The following is a 26,322-nucleotide window of genomic DNA, read 5'->3' as shown; positions in this document are numbered from 1 at the left end:
TGTTATATTTATTCTATTTTTATTAATATTTATAATATTACAGATTACATTGTTATATTACTCTTGATAATTTCTTACTGCATATGCTATTCTTTTGCTGCTGCTGTAATGTGTGAATCTATCTATCTATCTATCTATCTATCTATCTATCTATCTATCTATCTATCTATCTATCTATCTATCTATCTATCTATCTATCTGTCTGTCTGTCTGTCTGTCTGTCTGTCTGTCTGTCTGTCTGTCTGTCTGTCTATCTATCTATCTATAACTGACACATTTTTCATCATTTTTCCAAAGACTTTCCTTCTATCTGTTTGATAACTGTAGCTTCAACAGAACAGACACATGGCTCACTGCAAAAAGAAAAGAAAAAGATTATAATAAACAAGTTCATAAATATTTTTTCTGACATTGGTGTCACTATTAATGTCAGTATTTTGCATGTCCATAGTTAACTCTGTCATAACTGTTCAAGTAGACTGAAGTGATGGAAAATTATCTAGACAGCTTCCAAACAAACATGGATGAACTCTTACAGATTCTGTGAGCTGGGTTTTGTGTACATGGATACTGTAACTGCTAGAGAACAAAATCTACTTAAGGCACCATTTTAAAATCTTTCTTACTTCATGGTGTTTGGTTTGTTTTATTAATGCAGTATATGTCATGACACTTACCTCCATGTTGTCCTTCTTTACTGAGTTGATGGAATCACCAGTCACACTGGCCTTTCCAAGTAGAAATCAGATATCATGAATTAATCTCCTGAACTTCAGTTCAATTTAAATTATTACACAGAAAATGATCTAGATATGAAATCATACATAACTAAAATACATTAATTTAACATTTATGGAAGGAGTCTCCAGTGTTAGCACTGTGACATTTTCTGACATGGGAAAATTTTCATGACAGAGGACTTTATGCTCGGTAACAGGAGAGATAACAGATTTTGTATTATTCACTTTAAGAGAAAAAAGTCTGGTGAGGGAATGACTGTTTATACTGTATGTGCTGTAACACAAATGATAACAGGATCTAAATTTCCATAACTCATCAACATATACATCAGTCATTATCAGTCCCTTGCCAAAACTACACTGACCCCTAGCTGCTTTTTAGATCTTTAAATTCTGGCATTTTTTTTGCTTCATTTATTATTCAGCATGTGGCATATTAACAGTGTGTGATAAGTTTTTAATGATTAGTGCTAGAATACATCACTGACTTTTTAATAGGGTCTGTGATAGAACTGACTCCTCTGATCTAAATTGTAGCTTATCAGATACTTGGATGCAGATTGTTAATATAACAAATGATTAAATGTGCTGAAGACTGCAAGTGTTATTTGCTTATTTTGTTCTTAAATAAAGCCATGAAATGTCCCAGCATTAAAAACACTATACCATTGTTCCTGTTTTTTGCCTTCTTTTTGTTTGAGACCTGTTTTAGTCTCTACAAGACACTTCTGTACTTTACTGTATAGAGTTAATCTATAGTTAAATCTCCTAATGTAAGAGGAAATGTCTGGAATGAAATAAAGCTACCTGTTCCACTCATGCACATCTCATTGGCATAGATAGTCACATCATCCATATTGGCATAGATAGCACTTTCTACAGAAAACAGAACAAGGCCTCAGAAAAATACAAAAAAAAACTCAAAAAAGATCTTCGAAGAACAAATGTAGATATAAACAGTCATTGAGACAGTGTCTGACCAGCCTGAAGTGGTGTGTGTCCTGACTGAGAGTCTTCAGCTCCTGACCGGATCTGATTCTGATCTGATGTCTGATTGGTTTTCTGCTGCTTTTCTACAGAGAGAGAGATTCTACATCTGAACATTGTGTAAATAGTGACCAAAACATTTTATATTTCTATTTTACACAGGCCTGATTACAGCATAATAAACAGAGTGTGTACAAAAGGTCACTTGTACAATAGAAATAAAAAAACAAATATTAATTATGAATGTAATAACAATATGTATAACATTATATATAGTCTTTGGATTCAAATAGTATTCAAAAGTATTCTTTATTTTATTAGAAATTTATATTTTCATTACACTGAATTTGCTCTTAACTTGCATTAGCACTTCTGTCATATTATTCTGCTTTTTCTTAAGATAGAATTTTGCTCTAAATATGACTGTATAGCATGTTATGGGTTTATAATAATATTGATGTGTAATATGACTAGATAGTATTTGTTACATTACAGTTAATATTTCTATATTTAGTATGTGTAAATACTTTTAATTTACTTCAGAGTCTACACTGTATTTAAACTGTTTCTTGCACTGTAATCAGGATGATATCTCACAGAATAATATTGACTTTATTCCTTTATAATAATGAAATATTCCAAATAAGATCTTTTCATCAACACTTTTAGTTATGAATTCATTCAAATAAACTTTAGTTATTGTCCATAATTATGTGATACATCAAAATGTGCTTTAATCCTTTAGAAATTCTGGTTATACTCTACATAACATAGCTAAATCAGTTATGAGACCTTTTTTTCTTTTGCAGAACCACAGCAGGATCATTAAGATCAGAATAGCGATGAACAAAAATCCCAAACCCACAACCAGTCCTACTGTTAAACCACTGGAACCTGAAACTGAAACAGAGGAGAGAAAAGGCAGCAATTAAACACAGAAACTCTGATATTAAAAAGTGAATTCAAATAAAAATAAATCAATAAAGTTTTTTCACATCTGACTGAGATCCAGCTTTTGGGTGACTCTCCTCTCTCTGGGTGTTTACAGTGGTAGAAACCTTCATCTGACTTTGAGACAGTTTGGATGATCATCTCTTCTGTACTCTGGTTCTGGAGAACTGATCCATCTTTATAGAAATCAGCTCGGAGGTTTGAGGGATTTGGGTTGCGATATAAACAGCGTAGAGTCAGAGGATGTCCCTCAGTCACAGGATGGACAGGACTCTCCAGGATCACATCACCATCTAGAACACAGAAAATCACAAACAAGGAAATCCACACACTATGATGTGTCTGTAGATAATAAATAAAAGTTCTCTAATTTATCTGTATATAACGTAAAACTCTCTAAACCTGTGGAGTCTGCAGATATTTAATTCAAGTCTGCAGAAAACTGCCTACACTAGCTCATGAGAAAACATTCAACTGAATTATGGATTCATCAGTACAGATATATACTAATATAGAATATTGATTTGATTTCATGCTCATCTACTGATCCTAGTAAAACTAGTATCTACTACTAACACACATGTATTCATACTCAGAACATTTTTCTTTTCCTTTAACATTAAACACACTACATGAAGACTCACCATGCACTGTGATGTTGACAGGATTACTGTTTTCTCCAGATTCAGACTCACACCAGTAAACTCCAGTGTAGGATGTGGAGAGGAAGCTGATGTTACATGTAGATCCTGTAACTGATCCCCAGTGTGAACAATCTAACACTCTCTCACTGTGTGTGTATCGTCTCACTGTCCATCCAGTAGAGTTACTCTGGTCCTCACAGCTCAGTGAGAGAGAGTCATTAGTAAAGTGTTGAATTCTGCTGGGATTGATGATCAGAGAGACTGGAGGAGATTCACCTTAAACACAAAAAAGAGCCATGTAATACAAGACGAAAGAGGAAACATGCAATATAATGAGGCAAAACACGAAGAACTTAATTTCTTTTATTTTCCTATTTATTACCAAAAATATTTAACCAGTGACAAGGAGTGGAGAAATCACAAAATACAGGAGAACACAAGGAAAATCATGACAATAATCCTCTACTAGCACTTAGGACTCTTTAACTGCCTTATACATATGAATAAACAAATGTTGCATTAATCTGATCTTACATTCACACTTTTCTATTCTACACTTCAACACAACAGTTAATTTTCCTCACCAGTGATCCATAGTGGCTGTGGATTGCTGTACTGTGAGTGAAGGGCTGGTTCTCCTCTCTCTCCTCTGCACATATAAACTCCTGTGTGATTAAGAGCAGCAGGACTGAGAGTGTAGTTGCCTCCAGATCCTCTGCTGCTGTCTGAGAGGAGCTCCACATACACGCTATAGCCACCATTATTATTTATTCCAGTTAAGCCGTCTCTGTAGGGAACAACTGTGTACCAGCTGAATGTCCAGTCTGTAGAGGAGTCTGTAACCTCACAGCTTAGAGTCACTGAGTCTCCTTCAGTCAGCCAGCTCTGTGGAGATACATTCAGTACTGCCCGTGGTCTTTCTGATATGCAGGAAAAACAAAATATTTCTTTTCTAGAGTTATTTAATACACAGTAAGAAGCTTTCCATGAATGTCTAACTGCATATTTTCAAGTGTTTCCAGAAATCCTCACACACTCACCTGATACAGTCAGTGTAACTAGAATCTGTCAGCAGTCACGATATCTTACAGAAACACTTTACAATTTTACACAGACCTGTATCACTACAAAAGACCAACTAAGAACTGAGTAATAATTATCAATACTAATTATGCTGAGTTACTGTACTTTCTATCCATTTAAAGTTACATTTATTGTTGAGGAATGTCTGCAAAATCAGTTCTTGTTCTCACTTACATTATAGCAGCTATAAACAGTCATATCATCAACAACCTATTTTTCTCACTCCTTTAATGCATCAATATATTCGTTGTTTGTTTTTGTTTATAAAATAAAATGTTTTTAAAATGCTGCAGTGGATGTAAATATATATTATATAATAAATATATATTATAAAGCAATATTTTCAATTATGACAATATCATTAAGCAATATGTAAAAGCATTACACCTCTAACAATCATGTAATCAACATAGAGGAAAAAGTCATGACATACCTCTCACTGTAATATTGACAGGATCACTGAACTCTGTGAAGTAGTAGTAGTTGTTGTTTATCCTGTTTGCCCGACACCGGTACTCTGTTTCTCCTGCATTATCGACTGTCACTTTAAGTGTGTTCTCTTGTTCACTGTTCAGATTCTGTAACAGCTGATTATTTCTGTACCAGTGAAACTCCCATCCAGTCTCCTGCTGCAGCTCACAGCTCAGAGTGACGGTGTCTCCAGTGTAGACGGAGCTCTGAGGATTCACTCTCACAGTCGCTTTGGGTTTTGCTGTTGATCCCAAATGAAAAATTATTTGTACAGAAAATAAACAACTATCAAAAAAATTTGTACAAATTTCCAAGAGTTTCCAGCTGAAAAGAAAAATTATAATTATAATCACAGCATAGGGCAGGTTTTTTGAATTACAGTGAAGTTGTATTTAACCCTTAACACTTTATAACAATTTGTGAAAATATTTTCTTACATGTCTCACGCATTCACTTCTGGTTTTGGAGGAACTCTATATTGTGTATTTTTTCTTCTTTTAACATAGTTTAAGTAATAAAACACTCTGTCTAACACTGTTATAGACTTCCTGTTTCCCGATTATTTTTAACAGCATGTGCCAATGATTACAGTTTAATTATTTATTGAATGACACAGTGTAATTTTCATACATTTATATTTACAGTTACTGTTGTGAAATGCCTGCAAAACAAGTTAGTTCCTGTTTTTGTCACATTATGGGGCTGGAGGCAGGTACAAGTGTAAAAGTTCATTTATTTACAGAGAAAAAATAAACTATAAAAATGTGACAGAAACAAAGCAAAAACAAACACTAGATCAGGGATGTGGAAGAATAAACACACATGGATAATATCAGTAATTTCTCTCCCCATAACACCCAGTTATGGAATTGTAGATATGCATTAAATAAGAACAAATATTTATTTTACCAAAGTAAATGCACTTTTTAGATAAAACTGGAAATATCTTATGAATATATCCCACAATCTAGTTTTCAAATGCCATACAATTTACGTCATAGTAATGTTCCTCATCTTCCAGAGCTTTTGGTGAATGAACCTGATCTCACTAGCCCAAATTTTCACAATACCATAATTATGAAGGCCTATGTCAAAGAGCTATATACTTTTTGAAACAACGGATGATTTATTATGATGTAGATTTGCCTGTACACTTTGAGAAGATTCACATTACTGGTTATTTCATAAATTTAGAAATCTCTGTGCTTTTGCAAAAAAATAAAAAATAAAAAATTGATTGTTGGCATTATTGTAAAAGATGACATAGCAATCAGTGTAATTGTTATTCTTTGAAGGTTTTTGTGGTTGTATTTTTTACACAAGAACATTTATTTTCTTCTTTTTGTAATAACACATAACAATAGTAATAATAGTAATAATATGTGTGGTTGAGAGTAGAAACTAGTTATAGAGTATATGAATTCAGTAGTTAATAATGTTAACATTGGTTAATACTAATAATAATCTTCTTCTTCTTTCGGCTTTTCCTTTCAGGGGTGGCCACAGTGAATCATCTCTCTCTACCTATTCCTATATTCTCCATCCTCAACACTTGCAGCCACTAGCATCATATCCTCATTTATTACATCCATATACCTCCTCTTTGGCCTTCCTCTTTGCCTCCTGCCTGGAAGCTCCATGTCCAACATTCCCCTACCAATATACTCACTCTCCCTCCTCTGGACATGTCCAAACCATCTTAATCTGGCCTCCCTAACTTTGTCCCTCAAACATCCAGCATGAGCTGTCCCTCTGATGTACTCGTTCCTAATCCTGTCCAACCGTGTCACTCCCAAAGAGAACCTCAACATCTTCAGCTCTACTTCCTCCAGATCTGACTCCTGTCTCTTCCTCAGTGACACTGTCTCTAAACCATACAAAAGACCAGTCTCACCACTGTCTTGTACATCTTCCCCTTGATTCTTGCTGATATTTTTCTATCACACAGAACTCCCAACACCTTTCTCCACCCATTCCAAAATGGACAAATTTTCAAATGTTAACTGAAATGAACAACTTTAATTTTTGGTTTGTGTAATATTTTATATTTTCAATTACAGTAAATTCATGTTTAACACTTAAAACTGTTCTCACTTACATTACAGCAGATCTCAAATGAGAAATACTTTTAAACATATGTTTTTCAAGATTATTGTAAACAAACTGGAATAGCAAGGAATTACAATAATTAAGTAATATTTTTTCTAAACAAAACTATGATGAAAAGACAAAAAGTCATGACATACCTCTCACTGTAATCTTGACAGGATCACTGAGCTCTGTGTCATAGCTGTTGTGGTAATTTCTCCTGTTTGCCCAACACTTGTACTCTGTTTCTCCTACATTATCAACGGTCACTTTAAGTGTTTTCCTGTATTCACTGTTTAGATTCTCCAACTGTGTGTTATTTTTGTACCATTGAAACTTCCATCCAGTCTCCTGCTGCAGCTCACAGCTCAGAGTGACGGTGTCTCCAGTGTAGACGGAGCTCTGAGGATTCACTCTCACAGTCAGTTTGGGTTTTGCTGTTGGTATAAAATGATGAAGGAGTCAGAGCTGCTTTTCACTTTACAACAGATGTGTAAGGAACTACTGGGACAATTCACTGCCAGACCACCAGAGGGGATGCTAGCAGGTGGTTTGCTATTCCTTGTTGTATGCCTTGGATCTTTTTTTTGTTTAAAATCCCTGGCGCTCTTTGTGCAGAGCCCCGCCCCACCTCAGCTACTTAGACCACATCTCTGTAATGTTAATTCCAGCATACACATCGCTCATCAGATGCTCTAAACCAGTTCTGAAACAGGTGAAAACCTGGCCAGCAGGAGACACCTCTGCTCTTCCGGACTGTTTTGAGTGCTCTGACTAGCATATGTTTGGGGAGGCTGCAAACAATGGTGAGTCTATCAACTTGAAGGAGTACATGGCATCAGTGACCAGCTACATTGGCAAGTGCAGTAATGATATGACCAGCTCCAAGACCATCACCACACGCTCTAACCAGAAGCTGTAAATGACCACAAAGGTGTGTGCGCTACTGAACTCTAGAGACTCCGCCTTCAGAGCAGGGGAAAAGATGGCATTAAAAACAGCCTGGGCCAAACTGCCCCAAGCCATCAGAGAGTTGAAGTGCGCACACACCCAGAGAATCCATGGCCACTTCCAGGCACATGTGGCAGGGCACGCAGGCGATGACGAACTACATGACAGTGACGCCTCCCTCCCAGGAGCGCTGAATGACTTCTATGCTGGGTTTGAGGTACACAACAATGTAGCCATGAGGAAGACCATCCCTCCTCCCAATGACCAGGTGCTCCGCCTATCCACGGATGATGGGAGAACTCTATGCAGAGTTAAACCATGGAAGTCTGCAAGACCAGACAACATTTCTGGTAGAGTGCCTATGTGCCTCAGGACAACAATCATCATCCCCGTGCTGAAGAAGAAGAATGAAATGCTTTGAGAGGCTCATCATGAGGCACATTAAGACCTAGCTACTACCCTCACTGGACCCCATGCAGTTTGCATATAGCCCGAACTGCTCCACGGACAATACTATCACCACAACCCTCCATCTGCCAATGAGACACAATAAGAACAATAAGAATAAGAACACATACGTACAAATGATGTTCATAGATTTTAGTTCAGCATTCAGTACAATCATCCCTCAGCACCTAATTGGGAAGCTGAGCCTGCTGGGCCTGAACACTTCCCTCTGTAACTTGATCCTGGACTTTCTGACTGGGAGACCTCAGTCAGTCGAGATTGGGAACAGCATCTCCAGCACCACCACACTGAGCAGTGGGGCCCCTTCACTCTGCTCACTCTGCTCTGTTCACTCTGCTTACTCAAGACTGTGCAGCAATGCACAGCTCCAACCACATCATCAACTATACTGATGACATAGCCGTAGTGGGTCTCATCAGCAAAAATGAAAAGTCAGCATACAGAGAGGAGGTGCAACAACTAACAGCCTGGTGTAAAACCAACAACCTGTCTCTGAACATTGACAAAACACTATTTAGTTGCTGCTGTTGCTATTTTTGCACATTTCAAAATGTCACCAACCGCTGCTATACGTATATGTTTACAAGCATATATGCTTATAAGAACACACTTCTTTACAGTTCTTCTTCTATTTTGCACATTTTGTATCCTGTTTTGTGTTGTTTGTCTTGCACTGTTTGCACCAGGTTTTACACAGGTGTTGCACTTTATGTACTATAGCTAGGACAACTACATCTACTCTGTCTTTAGTGTAGTGTTATTGTTTTGTTTTGTAAATATATGTTATGTTGTTTTATGTTCAAATTCAAAATTCAAATTCAAATTTTATCTGTCACATTTGTCACATACATAATCGTACACATTATGATATGCAGTGAAATGGTTACATGACTATTTGCTTTGACCTTTGAAAAGGAAAAGGAATAAGCACTAAAAATGTAAAATATAAAATACGTAATATAAAATATAAAAAAACTACAATTATAAAATATAGAAAACTACAATTCACAGTAGGTAAATAAAACTAGAATATAATATAAATAAAATAAAAATATAAATATAAATAAAGTAAGGTAGGGTATCTGTGTATACAGAATATGTATATAAAATATAGAATATATATAAGAAATGTAAGATATGTAAAATGTAAACTGTATTACACTGTATTATACAGAACTATATAAAAATGTAAAATGTAAACAACTGTATTATACAGAACTATATAAAAATGTAAAATGTAAACAACTGTATTATACAGAACTATATAAAGTGAATGTGTGCGATAATGTGCAAGGTGCAGACAGCAGCAGTACTGGATGGTCATTTAGTGAAATAAGGTGATGAGATGATGAGAGCAGTGGTATGGTCCATCTTAAAGTGCAGATGTGCACAAGTCCTCTTTGTGTATAAACGGGACCAGAACGTCCTATATATTTGCCATATATGTTTATGTTTTATGTATTGTGTGTCACAATCCTGTAATGTGCAAATGTACGGTACAGTTTGGTGTGTTCCAAAATGTGTGTAGGAAGCATTGCAAGTCCAATCAGTTGAGTCCTGTGTGGAGTTCTGGTTGAGAGACCTCATCTGTCCTGCATGGTGCTGTTCCCGAACCAGGTGGTGATGTTTCCCATCTGGATGCTCTCTGTGGTGCAGGAGTAAAAGTTCCTAAGCACCTTAGCAGGCAGTCTAAAAGCTCTCAAGCGTCTGAGGTGGAAGAGATGCTGCCGGGCCTTCTTCACCACAGTGTTGATGTGAAAGGACCATGACTATCAGCTCCTTAGTCTTGCTGACATTAAGGTCGAGGTTGTTCCTCTGGCACCAGTTCTCCAGAGTAGGCCATCTATCTCCTCCAGGTAGGCCATCTCATTGTTGTCAGAGATCAAACCGACCACAATGGTGTCGTCAGCAAACTTGATGATGTAGGTGGAGTTGGTAGTGGCCATGCAGTCATACGTATACAAAGAGTACAGCAGAACACAACCCTGAGGGGCTCCAGTGCTGAGGGTGAGTGAGGCTAAGACATGTATGCCCATCCTTACTGACTGTGGTCTGCCAGTTAGGAAATTGGAGATCCGACAAACAGCAGTCTAACATAATTCCCCTTTCTAGGGTCCAGGTGAGTGAGTGATGTGTGAAGGAGGTGGGAGATGGCATCATCGGTTGAGCGGTTCAGACGGTAGGCGAACTGTAGTGGATCCAGGGTATCTGGTAGTGAAGTGATGATGAAGTCTCTGACCAGCCGCTCAAAGCACTTCATCACTACTGAGGTCATGGCTACAGGGTGGTAGTCATAGAGGGAAACAGGATGGGGCTTCTTCGGGACAGGAACAATGATGGACTCTTTGAAGCACATGGGGCTTGCCGACTGAGTTAAGGAGAGGTTGAATTTGTCTGTGAACACTGGTGCTAGCTGGTCAGTGCAGGCTCTGGGGACTTGACCTGAGATTCCGTCTGGTCCTGCTGCTTTCCTGGTGTTCACTCTCCTGAAGGGTCTCCTCACGTCATGCTCGGAGATGATGAACACACTTCCGGTGTTGGCATCCTCTTCCTGTCTGCAGCTATTAGCATTAGCTGTAGCATTAGCATCGTTAGCTGCAGCCTCAAAGCGAGCGTAGAAGGTGTTCAGCTCATCTGCCAGAGACTCTTCTGCATTCATCATACCGGATGTTGGTGCTTTATAGTCTGTTATTGTCCTTAATCCCTGCCACAGGATCCTAGAGTCACTCTGTTGGAGCTGTGATTTTAGTTTCCTCCCACAGCGTTGCTTTGCCTCATTCACTGCTTTCCACACGTTGTATGACGCAGCCCTGTATGAGTCCATGTCACCCGACACAAGTTCCGCATTGTAGGCAGCGGTGCGAGATCTCAGAGCATCGTGGATGGTCTTATCCACCCACGGCTGCTGATTGGGAAACGTTCTGATGGTGGTTTTCTGCACAGTATCATCTGCTAGTTTCCTGATGAATCCCACAAAACACATTCATGTCATCAGAGCTGCACTGGAATGTGTCCCAGTCTGCATCATGTAGAGCGGCCACCGATTGGTCCATCCAGCAGGCGACCTCCCTGTGAGCCGGAGCTTCCTGTTTGAGCCTTTGTTTATATTTTGGCATGAGGAAGATGGTGGCGTGGTCGGATTTCCCAAACGGTTGGTGAGATTGTGCCTTGTAGCCGTCTCTGACTGTTGTGTAACAGTGGTCCAGTGTCCTTTCACTCCTGGTGGGGCAGCTGATGTGCTGATAAAAGTTTGGCGCTGCACGTTTGAGGTTGGCACTGATAAAGTCCCCCGCCACAATAAGCACAGCGTCCCGGTGTTGTGTCAGGTGCTGAGTGAGAGCTTCATGCAGCTCGCATAAAGCAGTGTCCGTGTCCGCCAGAGGTGGAATATAAACGGCGCTGACTATGACTGATGGAAACTCCAGAGGAAGATAAAAAGGACGACATTTGATGGTCAATAGTTCCAGGTTGGGTGTGCAGGATCGTGTGAGAGGAACAATGCTTGCGCTGTTGCACCAGCTACTGTTCACCATTAAATACACACCGCCTACCCTTGACTTCCCGGATTCCAGTGTTCTGTCCATGTGGTGAACCGAGAAGAACTCGGCCCAGCTGGATGGCATGGTCCGGTACCGCTGGGTTCAGCCATGTCTCGGTGAAGCAGAGGAGATTGCAGTCCTGAATGTCTCTCTGGAACTTTACCCTGGCCCTGAGGTCATCGAGCTTGTTCTCCAGCGACTGGATGTTGGCGAGCAGGATGCTAGGCAGAGGTGTGCGGTGTGCACGGGCTCTCAGCCTGTTCCTGATGCCAGCTCGTTTCCCCCGGGGCCGCCGCTTCAGGTCTCGTCCTTTGTTCTCCCTCAGGATCTCACTCGGCCAGCTTGGATTCGGGGTTAAAAACGTGGAATTGTGAGTACATTGTATACCAGTAGAAATAAGGGTATCTTTATCATATCTAATGCACTCCATTGTGTAGAATTTGCCAGTCCTACTGTACTGAAAGTTAACTTAAAAAACAAAAACACAGAAAAAGGGGTCGGAGCAGTCGTGATGACAGCCGACCTCACCGGCGCCATCTTGGAAACAGCACCAGGGTCCTGGAGAAACATTGTTTCATTTTACTATGTACTGTGTCAATTATATAGTTCAAAATACAATAAAAGCTTCTTGACTTTATTTGAAATGCTTTTTGTCTAAAATGTTTATTTTTAACATTTGATACAAGATGTTACAGTTGTATGTTTTCTTACATGGCTGGAATTCAATTTAATAAAATTCATGATTGGATTGAAGTGTTAAAAAACTGTATTTGCTGTATTTGTTAATTTATGGATCCTGCATAAATCCTCATTACTATCTATATATTTATCTGCATATTCCTAAAAATGAGCAAAAACATGACTTCTTACAGTAAATGACAGAGGACTTTTTTCAAAAATCTACAGGCATTCTGCAGCTGAACATAATCATCTAGCTGAGAAACATTAATCATCATTTGTCAGTCTAACCATCAAAGTAGTAAAAGTCTGGGGTTTTAGTGAAGACAAAATGTGATTTATATAGATGTCAATTCAATTCTAGAACCAAATATTCATTTTAACTAATATATAATATAATAACCAAATATAAATCATCCTTTATTTACAGAGCACACTTATTAACAACAAAATTGATTTTTTTTTTCAGTTGAATAAAAACTACTACTACTACTACTACTACTACTACTAATAATAATAATAATCGGCTATTAAAGGGACTAATCAGAAGCTAAAGTTTTAAAGGAGTCTATTAAAGAAGCTGCCCACAGAGAAAGATGCTCAAAGAGCGACACCACATGATAACTGAGCATTTTCAAGAGTGAAAGTACAAGATTTATTTAAGAAAAAAAAAAACTTATATAATACCCAGATGTTACTGAAAAAGACATCATGATGATTCTTTTGAAAGAAATTGGTGTCTACTGGACAGGGAAGTGAAAATCAACATTAAAGAAACAGGGACTCAGTTACTGACAGCTCAAAAACACCCACAGACTCACCTGATACAGTCAGTGTAACAGCATCACTGATCTCTGAACTCTGAGAGTCTCTCCCATGTCCTCTGCAGGTGTAGGTACCACTGTCAGAGTCTTTAACAGACCAGATTATGAACTCTTGCATTGTGTTGTCTTTGTATAATTTCTGTCTTTCTCCTGTAAAACCGTTATTTTTTTTTTCCCATCTGTAAGTCCACTGAGTGTCTCCTCCTCCCTGGATGTTACATCTGAGAGTAACACTCTCTCCAGTGAACACATGTGTATCAGGGTTTATGGACACCACAGCTTTAGGACTCCCTATAAAACATTCTGTTGTTAATAAACCTTACATAAAGTCATTCCCAAGTCTACACTACTAATATCATGTTTAGAGTGAGTATGAGTACATGTTTTTGTTACTTGTTGATACTGATATCTGTAACCTGCTTAATATTAAGAAATCAGGGGCATCATGGAGCATTTTATTTAGTACTAGTTATGTCAGTTGCTCTCTTGTGCTGCTGTCAATAAACTTGTGCTCTTTTATATTTAATATGTTAAGACATTTAAGCAGTATAAAACTATTTGAGTGTTAAGTCATTCATATATAGCATAAAGCATAAACTATTTGTTCGAGTGTAAAACTATTTATTCAAATTACCAAATTGTGCACAACCTTCTCAGCCCCAAAATAAATCAAATCTGCAGACAATATAAAGGATAAACTATATATTTAATCACCTTCAGCCTGAGCCACTGGTATAAGTGAAATCAGCACTAAAAAGGAAACAGAAACAGACATAAATTAACATAAACATTCAGTCTATTAATGAAAACAGCAGAATTTAGACACACAGAACACATATAAGATTAAATCTTATTCAGGAAATCTAAACTACCATCTGTAAAAAATACATTTTAAATAACATTTAAAATATTTAAATTAAAATATTTGCTAAATAATAAATAAATAAAAATACTGTCACTGTTCTGTGTACAGGACTAAATAGAAGAACTTGTTTCCACACAAACAATTTCTCTTATGGAATACATTTTGTACTTCTGAATACAGTTTTATATTTAGATTATTTAATTAATTTTTATCTTATCTTATCTTATCTTATCTTATCTTATCTTATCTTATCTTATCTTATCTTATCTTATCTTATCTTATCTTATCTTATATACAAAAGACAACTACATGCCCAAGCAAAATAGGAGCATTCTGCTGTAATTGCCATGTGTGGCAATCTTCAAAATTTTTGTGACAGTTACTTGGTGATACTAAATAAAGATTAGTGCTCTGCATTAGTTTGGTATTAGTGCATATTAGAATAAATTTTCTGTGTTAATGACTGACTGATTAACAGAGCAGTGGTTAGGGTAAAAACCTTACCGCTTCCTGTTTGCTCATAGAGAGAGAGAGAGAGAGAGAGAGAGAGGATAGATACATGTACTCTAATCAGCCATAACATTAAATAACCTGTCTAATACTGTGTATGTCCCCCTTGTGCCACCAAAATAGCTGTCGAGGCATGAACTCCACAAGGCCTCTGGAGGTATGCTGTGGTGTCTGGCATCTAGACATTTGCAGAGGATCCAGCCTCCATCCCAGAAAACATGAGACAACTTGTATATCATGGTTCAGTATCTGGACGTTTGACTATGCTCATAGATATGCAGTTCAATATTAAAATGTCTGGAAAGGAACTTTGTGGATATGGAGAGGAGATATGCAGAAAATTGACATATGGTATAAGTAAGCACGGCCTGTGCAATGAACATGGGGCTAAATATTTCACGAATGTAGTTATGAATTAATCTCCTCTGCTGCACTTCACTTCTCCTGATTTATCTCTTCTTTTCTTCTGTTATCATATAATTTATGATTTTGTTTAGATATTTTTGCCAATTCAACTAGGTTCATCACACAAATCATGGACTGTGGACTAATCCATTTTGGAAGAGGGGTTATTGGTTCGGAAATTACAACTTATTTCATCAGTGTTGCATGATTTTGCTAAAATTCTGTTTCATTGAGTGTGCTTTATTGTACTACACATACAGGAATTCAGTCATAATAAGAGGTCTGTGAACTACTGGATTGGGGGTTTCTGTGGACTGTGGACATACAGCGTAAAAGCATAAAAATCCTGTATGTTACAACCCATAGTAAAATGCAGCATATCTCAAACAGCCTGCTTTAGGCTGAAACACATCTCAGAATGCACAAAACGTGGAACTTTTATACAGGATTTTCTCTGTTTGAAATTTCGCACTCTATTCCTGAATGTTGATGTCCTGTATGATCTTCGGGGTGTCTCTAGGATAAGCTTCAGATTCACTGCAACCATAACCAGCATGAAATATTTCCTGAAGATGGATTAATGATTCTGTGAGTCGATCGCAGCACAGCTCCTATGTTTTTAGGTTCTTTTCATGTGAGGAATATCACTAGTGGTCCTAAGAAAATGTGAGCACCCTGATATATTCTTGTTACATTTTTTCTAAACATAACACAACCTGCTGCTCCAGCATTCCCCAAATATAAATTCATTCTAATAAATTATACCTTATCTGGACATTAAGTCTACTCAGTCTATGAGTTGATTCCACTAATTGTTATTTACAGACCTCCAGGGCCATATTCTGATTTTCAGATTTCATTTCAAACCTAATTGTTTCTTTAGACAAAGAATTAATTGTGGGAAAGTATAATATTTATTTTGATAAATTAGAAGACCCTCTGAGAACAGCAGTTGTGTCCATATTAGATTCAGTAGATGTTAATCAGAATGTAATTGGACCCACTCATAATGAAGGTCACACTCTTGATCTCATTCTAACTTTCAGAAAAAATATAGAAAATATTGGAAGCTACCTCAGACTATTAACTTGTTTCATTTAAAATGCATTTTAGACATGAAATGCGGTCTTACATCAGAAAGCCAACTCCCGCAACATTGCCAAGGAACTCTTCATGCTCTTTAGTCGAGTATGCATCCCCAAGGACATCCTCACAGACCAAGGTATGCCTTTTGTCTCTAGACTAATGGTGGATAAAAATCTGACCACATGTGTCTACAACCGCCAGATGGACAGCTTGGTGGAGCACTTCAACCAGACACTAAAACAGTTGCTCAAGTGGGTCGTAGACAAGAAGGGAGGAACTGGGACCTCCTCCTTCCCTACATCCTTTTTGCTGTCTGAGAGACACCTCAAGCCTCCACTGAATTTACACATGATCCTACACATGGTCCTCGAGTAACCAGTAAACTGAATGGGTGAATAATAATTCATATAGTGTATTTTATCCTCAATGTCTATGTCAGTGGTATTAAATTTACCTATATTATCAACAGCTAAAAAGTTAAAAGTTATTGATTGCTTTCACACGTCCATCTTCACACCTCCTCTGTTTCTTCACAGCTGAATTTGCACCACAACATACCATAACAGACCATAATAGTAACAAAAATGGAAATGTAGGTTATATGACATTTTCTCTGAATTTCTAGTTAATGTTCACATGGTTTTATTAAAACCTTACTATATTGTGATGGTGGTGCCCACACTGCTGCCCACAAGCAGCAGAAAAACACTCCACTCTCAACTACCCCATGGGTGCTGAAAGATCAGAGCAATTTCAACAACCTCACTGAGGAAAGCAGGAGTTAGCGAGGCTTCAGGGCTGGGCGGCAGAAGAGAGCCAAACAGGCAGCCAGTCAGGTGACAGTGAGAGCTCCTCATCCTCATGGAGCTTTAGGTAGAGTATCATGGGGCATGTTCAGGGCAGTAAGTTAAGTTCAGTTTTGTCCTTCTGAAACCTCCAGCTTCACTAACGCATGCTAGTACCTCTGCTCCTCCATACACCAACTATCCCTCCACTGCCCTTTACCCAGTACCCTGAATAAAAGAACACTCTTTGCACTTCACCCAGCCTCCTGAATGCAGCATATCTCAAACAGATACTCTTGAACTGGACACAGCCTCACCCAAACTGACAATCTGAAAACTGGACATCGGGTCTAATGCATCTTAATTTTTACTGCATGGTGCAGGTGGTAGGCTCAGATATCAGCATCACATCAACAACTTAAATGCATGCAACATGCAAATATTTTCATCTTGTAAAGTCAGTTATTGCTTTAACACAACCATCTTCACACCTCGTCCCCTTTATCACCACTGAACAAGCAACTGCTAACCTGAGTCTTTCCTCTGGCCTATTAAACTGTCATTGCCCTGTGTGTGTCAAGGCTAATGAGAAGTCTTTATTTCTGCAAACTTCTTTGATAGATTTCACCCAAATAAGTAAATGAAATTAGACAATAGATTGATGTTGGTGTGTATTAACATGAACTTATGGCACTGAGATGCTTCACATGTTAATGTCCTGGATGTGCTTCTGGGTGTCCCCAGGAAAGGCTCCAGATTCATTAACCCTAAATAGCATAAAGTGTTTCCTGAAGATGGAGTAATGACTCTGACTCTGCTGTGTCTCTGACTTTAAATGGTGATTTTCAGTGTGGCTTTAAAAGATTTCAGTGATGTCAGTGGAGTTAAATTTAACTTAAATTTAAAGTTAACTTTAATCGCTTATCCGATCTATCCTCAGGTCATGGGGAGCCTGTGGTATCTCAGGCGTCACCGGGCATCAAGGCAGGATACACCCTGGCTGGAGTGCCAACCCATCGCAGGGCACACACACACTCATTCACTCATGTAATCACACACTATGGACAATTTAGAGACTTATTTTTTACATGAAATAATAATATGCCTTAGTAATAATAAAAACATGGCCTTAGTTACAAGTGCACATGTATGGAAACACTGATACTGTAAACTTCATTATAATACAGTTCTAAAGGCCTCTTCTTTCTTTCATGCAAGTCTTATTTTTTTTTTGGTGGTGCACCTATTGAGAAGTTTAAGAAAGAAAGCAATACAGAATAAAATTAATAATTCTCCAAATTATTAGACTCTTGCTTTTTTATTCATTTACTTCTACTTTTACTTTCCATACTTAAATACATTCATGAAAATACTACTTTTGATGGTTAAGTACAGTTTATTTAAGATACTTTAAGACTTTTACTCAAGTAGAATTATAATGGTTGACTTTAACTTTTACTTGAGTCATTTTCTAACAAAATACCTGTACTTTTACTCAAGTATGGCTGTTGGGTACTTTATACAACACTGCTTAAATACATTGTAGTAGTTTTAAACAGAACTGTTTATATTCCTCTCATCACATTTTAGTCTGCTCCAATACACTGAGAACAATCTGTACACATCTGTTTTATTTTGATGAAGTTGATGCTCTGCTTCATAGAATTTAAAAGAGGCAGGGATTTATTTCTTTACGTTTTTTTTGGTTTTTATTGTTCATTGCCCAGGCAAAATGTTTAATTTTATTAAAGGTCTGTACACTTGTTTTAGAGTAAGAAATTCTGGTCCATTGTCTCATTTAGAAGTGGCCTATTTCTATCCTCTGTTGGTACAGTCCTGTCCACCTGAATTAACTCTCAAATTGTATATAAGATAATCAATTCTAATGTCCCAATTGAACCAGGGGTTCTCAACTGGGGAGCCATGGCCCACTAGAGGGCCTCAGTGATCTTCCAGGTGGGCCATGAAAAAAATACTAATTAATTTAAATATATGCCTACATGTAATTAATTTTATTATTAATACATTAAATTAAAAAAATAACACGCTAAAACTATTTTTTAAAAATAAGAAATTAATAATTAATTTAATTTTCTGACTGAAACCTGAAAATGTAGTTAACATGCACAGAGCGCTCAGTCAGGCATTTCACCACAGCAAACATAATGAACAAATTTATAGTTCAACTGTCAGTCCATAAACAGACTCCTACTCAGATAAAAAGTGACATCAATACGACAACAGTTACCTTAACTATGGGTTTGTGCTGTTTTTTGAAAAGCAAGGATTTACCTCAGCCACAATGCGTTGTCTGCTCTAAAGTGTTATCAAATGAGTGTATGAGACCATCTAAATTGATCAGACATTTGCATGTAAATCACGTGCAATACAAAGACAAAAACAGGTCATTATTTAAACAAAAAGCAAAACAACTGGCTAGCGCACAGACTGAAATAAAAACACATCTCCTGCATGTCCAAAGACATCAAAGAACAGTGTGCAGCACGGCTTTACAGCAATGACTTCACTATACAGATAGATGAGTCAACGGACGTGTGAAAAATGTCACAGCTGCTTGCATATGCTCGCTATGAATAGAAAAGGAAGTACATGAGGACTTTTTGTTCTGTAAGGCGCTACGCACTACTGCAATGGCAAAGGATATTTTCGGATTGATGGATTGTTTGATGACACTGAATGAAATAAACTGGGCTAACTGCATTGCCGTCTGTACAGACAGAGTTGCAGTGATGATGGGCAAGCACTCCAGAGTGGTCCAGCAGATAAAAGCCGTTACACATTGTTTTTTGCACAGAGATGCTATTGCTACAAAAGATATGGAACCTACTCTTCTGTGCAGGGCGTGAACCCAGACCTCCATGGTGGTGGCATGCACTGACACGCCATGGAGAAAGACCCAGGTGCGGGATTTAATGAAGTACTGCTTTATTAACAAAAACACAAGACATGGGGCAGACTAACCTAACACTACACATGACATTACTGACATCAAAAACAAGAACATGCCATAACCAGATGCAGGACAAAGCCACAGAGCAGATGAACAATTACAGACAAGGACAAGAACGCAAGGGTCCCTATTTATAGGGCTAGACATTAAGTTAAATGGGGAACAGGTGATACAACAGGAAGGAGAACAATAGGAAAGGCATGACACAAAATACACACGAAGAAGCAGGCTTCTGAGATTCACTGTCCACCTGTTCCTGACAAATATAATAAACTAAACAAAGGAAAGAACACAAAATAGTAAATTTTATTTTCCTTGCTTACTTTCTTTACTTTACTTTAATTTCCTTTACTCACTTGTTCATTCTGCTATTTTTGCTCGTAATTTTCTCGTTATTCAGGCTTCCGATTTCTGAGCTCTTCTCTCCAAGTTTGCGATTCCAAATATCCAGAAATCAAGTAGAGTTTTATTCAGATTAGAGGCAGGATAAATGTGTCCATTGGTCCACTGCTTCTGACAGCCTTTTTTTTCCTCTATTTGTTTTAATTAATTAATTTATTTATTTTTCTGGAGACTAAGCAAAGTTTATCAAATAAAATTTTAAGAAAATGTCATACACATTATAGATATCAGTTTCCACTTGGTCAAAAAAAACTTTTTTTTTCGTGTAACATTAATCAGAAGGTCAAGAAAGTGAAACTTTAAATAATCTTCATTGCAACATTAAGCATGATAGAGAAGAGAAGCAACATCTCTCTGGAATGAAGCCCTTAAATTGAAATTAGGAAGGAAAACTAAATACTCGCCCTTGAAGTCTCTATTATAAAGTGTACCATCAAAGTAGTAGCTTCCTGTGTAATATTCAGTATCGAGCTCAATCAGCGGTCTCAGCCAGGTGTTACCTGCTCCAGGAAAACTGGACAGAGACACCAGGGGCTTGATTTCTCTGACAGGAATCTTCTCTCCGTACATATGGAGTCCTGCACAGGAGTAAATAGTTTCCTAATAAAGTGGCCAGTGAGGGCATTTAGTGACACCTTCTCACTTTGAATAGTTCTTTTGTCTTCATCTGACTGCTTTTGACTTTAAACGAGTTGAAAGTCTGTGAATGATGTCCGTGGATTTAAATTTACCCACATTATCAAAAGTTAGTTAAAAGTTAGTTATTGCTTTCAAGCCTTCATCTTCACAGCTCCTCCTCTTCTTCACAGCTGAAATTGCATCACTAAATAAAAATAGAAAATAAACCACATCTGTTACCTGCTGTCTGTTCTCAGGCCTTGAACACGGTCCCTGCTCTGTGTGTGTACAGGACTAATGAGAAGAGTTTGATAACTAGATGACCAAGCAAAATAGGAGCACTCTGCTGAAATTCCCATAACAAAATGTTAGTGATAATTATTTAGTGATTAGATTTAGCATTAGTTAGGTATTAGTGTGTATTTGAGTGATTTTGCTGTACTATTGAGTGACTGACAGAGCAGTGGTGTGGGATAAAGCCTTACCACTTCCTGTTTGCTCATGGAGAGAGAGAGAGAGAGAGAGATAGAGATAGAGATAGAGATAGATAGAGAGAGGATAGATACATGTACACTAATCAGCCATAACATGTCCCCCTTTTTCCGCCAAAACAGCTGTGACGGACAAGGCATGAACTCTACAAGGCCTCTGAAGGTGTGATGTGGTATCCTGTCCTGTATGCTGTGAGATCAGGCCTCCATTCCAGAAAACAGGACAAATTATGTAAATGTGTAGATCATGTCTATATTGAGTCGGTCCAGGAGGTCCAGGACCATATCCATATATCTGAACAACGTGCAAATCAGCTTCAGTATCTGGACATCTGACTATGACCCCACTCAGACATGCAGCTCAATATTCAAAGGTCTGGATGGGAGTTTTGTGGATGTGGAAAAGAGATATGCAGAAAAACTGACATGTGACATCAGTAAGCACAGCCTGTACAATGAACATGCTACAAAAAAATTCAGTTACATTCTTATGAATTAATCTTCTGGGCCACACTTCACTATACCTTATTACTTTTCTTCTGCTATTTCAAAATTTTAGATTTTCCTCATGTATTTTTGCCAATTTTTTCTTGGAATATGTCAAAACAGACCAGAACAGCAGAAGATCACTCCTGTCAGACAAGAAAAGGAAGCTGACCATTTGAAAACGGGAGATCTGGTCTAACGCATCTTGATTTTTACTGCATGATGCATGTGGCAAATATTTTCAACTTCACACCTCCTCCGCTTCTTCACTGCTGAACACACAGCACTGAATTAAAAAAAGAAGAAGATAAACCACAACTGCCAACTTGTCTCTGTCCTCACGCCTCTAAAAGAGTCACTGCCCTGTGTGTGTCAGTGTACAAGGCTAATGAGAAGTGTTTATTTCTGCATAAGTTTTTGACAGATTTGACACAATAAGTAAATAAAACTAGACAATAATTTGGTGTATTTTCCTTGTCTGAAGTTTCACATTTTCTTCCTGAATGAGGATGTCCAGGAAGTTTTTGGGTGTCTCCAGGATAAGCTTCAGATTCACTGCAACCATAACGTGTTAAAGTGTATAAACGGCGTTTCCTCAAGATGTGTTAATGATTCTGTGAGTTGACCACAGCAGAGTTCCTTTGTTTTTAGGTTCTTCTAATGTAATCAATATCAATAGTGGTCTTGAGCAAGCCTAAGCACCCCAATATATTCTTGTCACGATGTTTACTAGAGATAACAACCTGCTGCACCAGCATCCCCACTTGTAAATTCATAACAATTAATTATGCCTCTTATGGACAATATTCTTAGCATAGATGACAACTGAATCTTCTGACCAGAAAAAAACCTTCTGAAGATCATGAATATCAAAAATTATGAAAGTTCTAAGAATAATTATACATTTAGTGATGTTATTTTGTCCATATATAATATACCCAGTAATAGTGATGGTATAGTGTTCCTGATAAAGTGGCCAGTGAGGGTATATTCTGAAATCTTATCAATCTGAATAGCTTCAAATGATTGTCTTCAGTTTGGACAACTTTTAAATTAAAAAGAGTTCAATAATATCAGCTGAGTTAAATTTATCTGTTATCAACAGTTAAAAGTTAGCTGTTTGTTTCACACATCCATCTTCAAACCTCCTCCTCTTTTTTACAGCTCAACTTGCATCACTAAATGAAAATAGAAAATAAACCACATCCGTGACATGCTCTCTGTCCTTAGGCCTCTAACACGGTCACTGCTCTGTGTGTACAGGACTAATGAGAAGTGTTTGTTTCTGCACAAAAAAATGCTCTTATTTGTATAACATGAAATAATAATGAGTGAAAATTAGTACATAATGATTTGTGATTATTTTATAAATGCAGTGTATTCATTTGTTATTAGTGTGTATTAAAGTGAACATTTTTCCTACAATAATAACTAAACTGGAAATATAGGTTATGAGGTATTTTCTCAGAAAATCTAGATAATAGTTTTGTTAAAATCATGTTACATTTAATATTGTTTTTAACACAAATCATGTTTCTGTATACAGGAAACAACAGAAGATGATCATCAGGTACAGATTCCAACAATTTACTCTCATTAGATGATTTAAACCCTGTGTTTTAAACTCGCTCTGCCTGTACTCTTACCTGTTGAACTATCATAGTTACTGAGAGTAGTTACACATGAAACTAAACCCTTCTCATAACAGATATGGAGACACTGATCCCCCTGAGCAGTCATGCTGAAGTACACACAATGTCCTAATCACACAATAAGATCATCACTCAGGACATTCAGACTGCAGATGAACAACTTTATACCCCACCACTCACTCTAATGAAGACACAAAGAGAACATTTACTCACAGAGCATCACAGAGAGTGGACTGAGCTCCATCCTGTCCCTCTAATGACTGACTGACTGACAGAGCAGAGGTGTGAGTTAAAGCTTTACCACTTTACCACTTCCTGTGTTCTAATAGAGACACAGAGAGAGAGAGTGTGCGACCACAATGTCTGACTATGACCCATTATGACCCACTATGACTTCTATGTAGATATGCAGTTCAATATTCAAACATCTGGATAGGAGTTTTGGATGTCTGGGGATGTGTAAGACAGGTGCAGGAATTTGATATCTGAACGTTCAATGAATGTTCAAATTCTCTAATCTTTTTGGACAAATTTGATGCTTTGGCAATTATTTTTGAAACTTTCATAAACTGAACTAAAAATCGCTGTTTCGCTTAAGCAAATGTGCTCATAACTAGGGAAAAAACGTTTTTCTGCAGGTCAACGAGTTTGTCCAAGAGGGGTTGCTGTACCTAGCTGACCAAAAATGCTCGCGCATGCGCAGTTCAGATCAGACAGCCTCCACGCTCGAGTCTCCTGCTTGTAGTCCATGTGATGTTCTGCTCTTGTCAGGACCGTGTTACAGCAAGACAAAAGTCACAACTCATCCAGATAGTTGAAGACACTTAAGGTAAGATCAACTAAGTTCCGATTATAAATGTACTTAGTGTTAGCTTTATATTGTAGACTTCTGGAAGAAAGTATGTCCGGGGGCGGGGCTAGGGGGAAACAGATCCCCAAACAGAGTTGGACACAACACCGGCATTACTTTTGAAAACTGCCACAGCAGAAGAAAATCCTCACAACTGTAACGTTAGCAGAAGAGACTGAACAAGCTTTGTCTAAATAACTAAGCGCTAGTCAACTAACACGTCGAGCTAGCATTAGGGCTAATGTTAGCTAGCTAGAAATGTTGGTGCCAGGTTAGCTAGCTAGCACGTTAGCCGTCCTACATGACGGTCATGTTAAATCAAGCAGAAACGAGCTAACGGCACCGTTACAGTTGGGAATATTTTCTTCTGCTATGGCAGTTTTCTAAAGTAATGCCCGGTTAGCTCCTAACGCTAACTCTGACTGAAACCAGCGTTTAGCTAACGGTAGCTAGTTACCATGATGGGACAAAGCTAGCTGTTGGATAGATGTGCATCTGCTGCCTTTAATATTGTTTATTCAGTTTATGTATTTTGTTTACATTTTTATAAAAATCAATTTTGTAATTGAAGTTAAGCTGTGTTTGTTATTTTTACCTTTATAGATTGTTTTTTTGTTGTATGTTGCGGGACTTTTATTTTGAAGCCTCGGTTCCCGGTCTCGTGCAGATGCTGATTTAGCGGGAGGGTTTTTAGTGAAGAAAGTTAGCGGTAAGCACGGACATTATGGATGCTCTGATAAAAGTTTATTCTAGTCATAAAAAGAACTTTAAATTATCATAAAGAAGATTTAAAGACTATTTCCCTTTCTCACAGCATGCAGCCAACGAGGTATTTGTTTATTTGTCTGTATTTTCTGTCTGTAAACTGCCATTGCTTCTGTTCCTCACGCTTTCACTGTGTGTCAAGATAATGTGTTTGTTGTGTTTTGTTTTTACTGTGTTTAGTTTTCACGGTGGATTTGAGGAAAAGTCTTAAAATAAAGCAGTAACAGGAGAACCACTTGTTACACAGTTGTGTGTGTGTGTGTGTGTTCAGTACAGTTCAGTTGTGGGTGTTGAGGAGTCACAGACAGGTGATGTTGTCTTGTAGTTGGTGATCACCTGTATGTCCTGCCACATGTGCTGGGTATCTCCACTGTCCTTATAGTGGCCGTGGATTCTCTGGACATGTGCTCTTTGTCTCTTTTGTGACTTGGGACAGTTTGGCTCTTGCTGTTTTTAAGGCCGTCTTGTCCCCTGATCTGAAGGTGGAGTCTCTAGACTTCAGCAGCACCTTTGCGGTCATCCACGGCTTCTGGTTGGAGTGTGTGGTGATGGTCTTGGAGACGGTCATGTCATCAGTACACTTGTCGATGTAGCCGGTCACTGATGCCGTGTTCTCCTCCAAGTTGATAGTCTCCATTTGTTGCAGCCTCCCTGAACATATTCCAGTCAGTGAACTCAAAACAGTCCTGAAGAGCAGAGGTGTCTCCTGCTGACCAGGTTTTCTACTGTTTCAGAACCGGTTTAGAGCGTCTGACCAGCGGTCTGTATGCTGGAAGTAACATAACATAGATGTGGTCTGAGTAGCCGAGGTGGGGGCGGGGCTCCGCATGGGACGTGCCAGGAATGTTTGTGTAAACAAGATCCAGCGTGTTAAGTCCACATGTCCATAGAATTTAGAGAGTACTGATTTGAGACTTCTCCGGCGATAATAAACAGACCGTCGGGGTCAGCATTCTGCAGATCGCTAATAGCCCCATAGAGTTCACAGCAACATGGCAACAAACTTCACCTC

General features: G+C 38.1%; 1 protein-coding gene across 1 annotated transcript in view; it reads right to left on the bottom strand.

The window, feature by feature from the left end:
• Positions 1-553: 553 nt before the first annotated feature.
• The window catches only part of LOC131355681 (Fc receptor-like protein 5), a 73,346-nt gene continuing 47,577 nt past the window's right edge, over positions 554-26,322 (bottom strand). The window contains exons 8-14 of the mRNA XM_058394105.1: positions 13,422-13,715; positions 3,323-3,598; positions 2,713-2,971; positions 2,520-2,641; positions 1,721-1,813; positions 1,548-1,616; positions 554-728 (exon numbers count right to left, since the gene is read on the bottom strand). Of these exons, the coding sequence (XP_058250088.1) occupies positions 712-728; positions 1,548-1,616; positions 1,721-1,813; positions 2,520-2,641; positions 2,713-2,971; positions 3,323-3,598; positions 13,422-13,715 (1,130 nt within the window). The 3' untranslated portion in view covers positions 554-711. The remainder of the gene's footprint in view (positions 729-1,547; positions 1,617-1,720; positions 1,814-2,519; positions 2,642-2,712; positions 2,972-3,322; positions 3,599-13,421; positions 13,716-26,322) is intronic.

Source organism: Hemibagrus wyckioides, linkage group LG07 (assembly GCF_019097595.1).
Source record: "Hemibagrus wyckioides isolate EC202008001 linkage group LG07, SWU_Hwy_1.0, whole genome shotgun sequence".
Lineage (NCBI taxonomy): Eukaryota > Metazoa > Chordata > Actinopteri > Siluriformes > Bagridae > Hemibagrus > Hemibagrus wyckioides.
The sequence above is the reverse complement of the archived record's forward strand: the minus strand, read 5'-3'. Positions and strand labels throughout refer to the sequence as shown.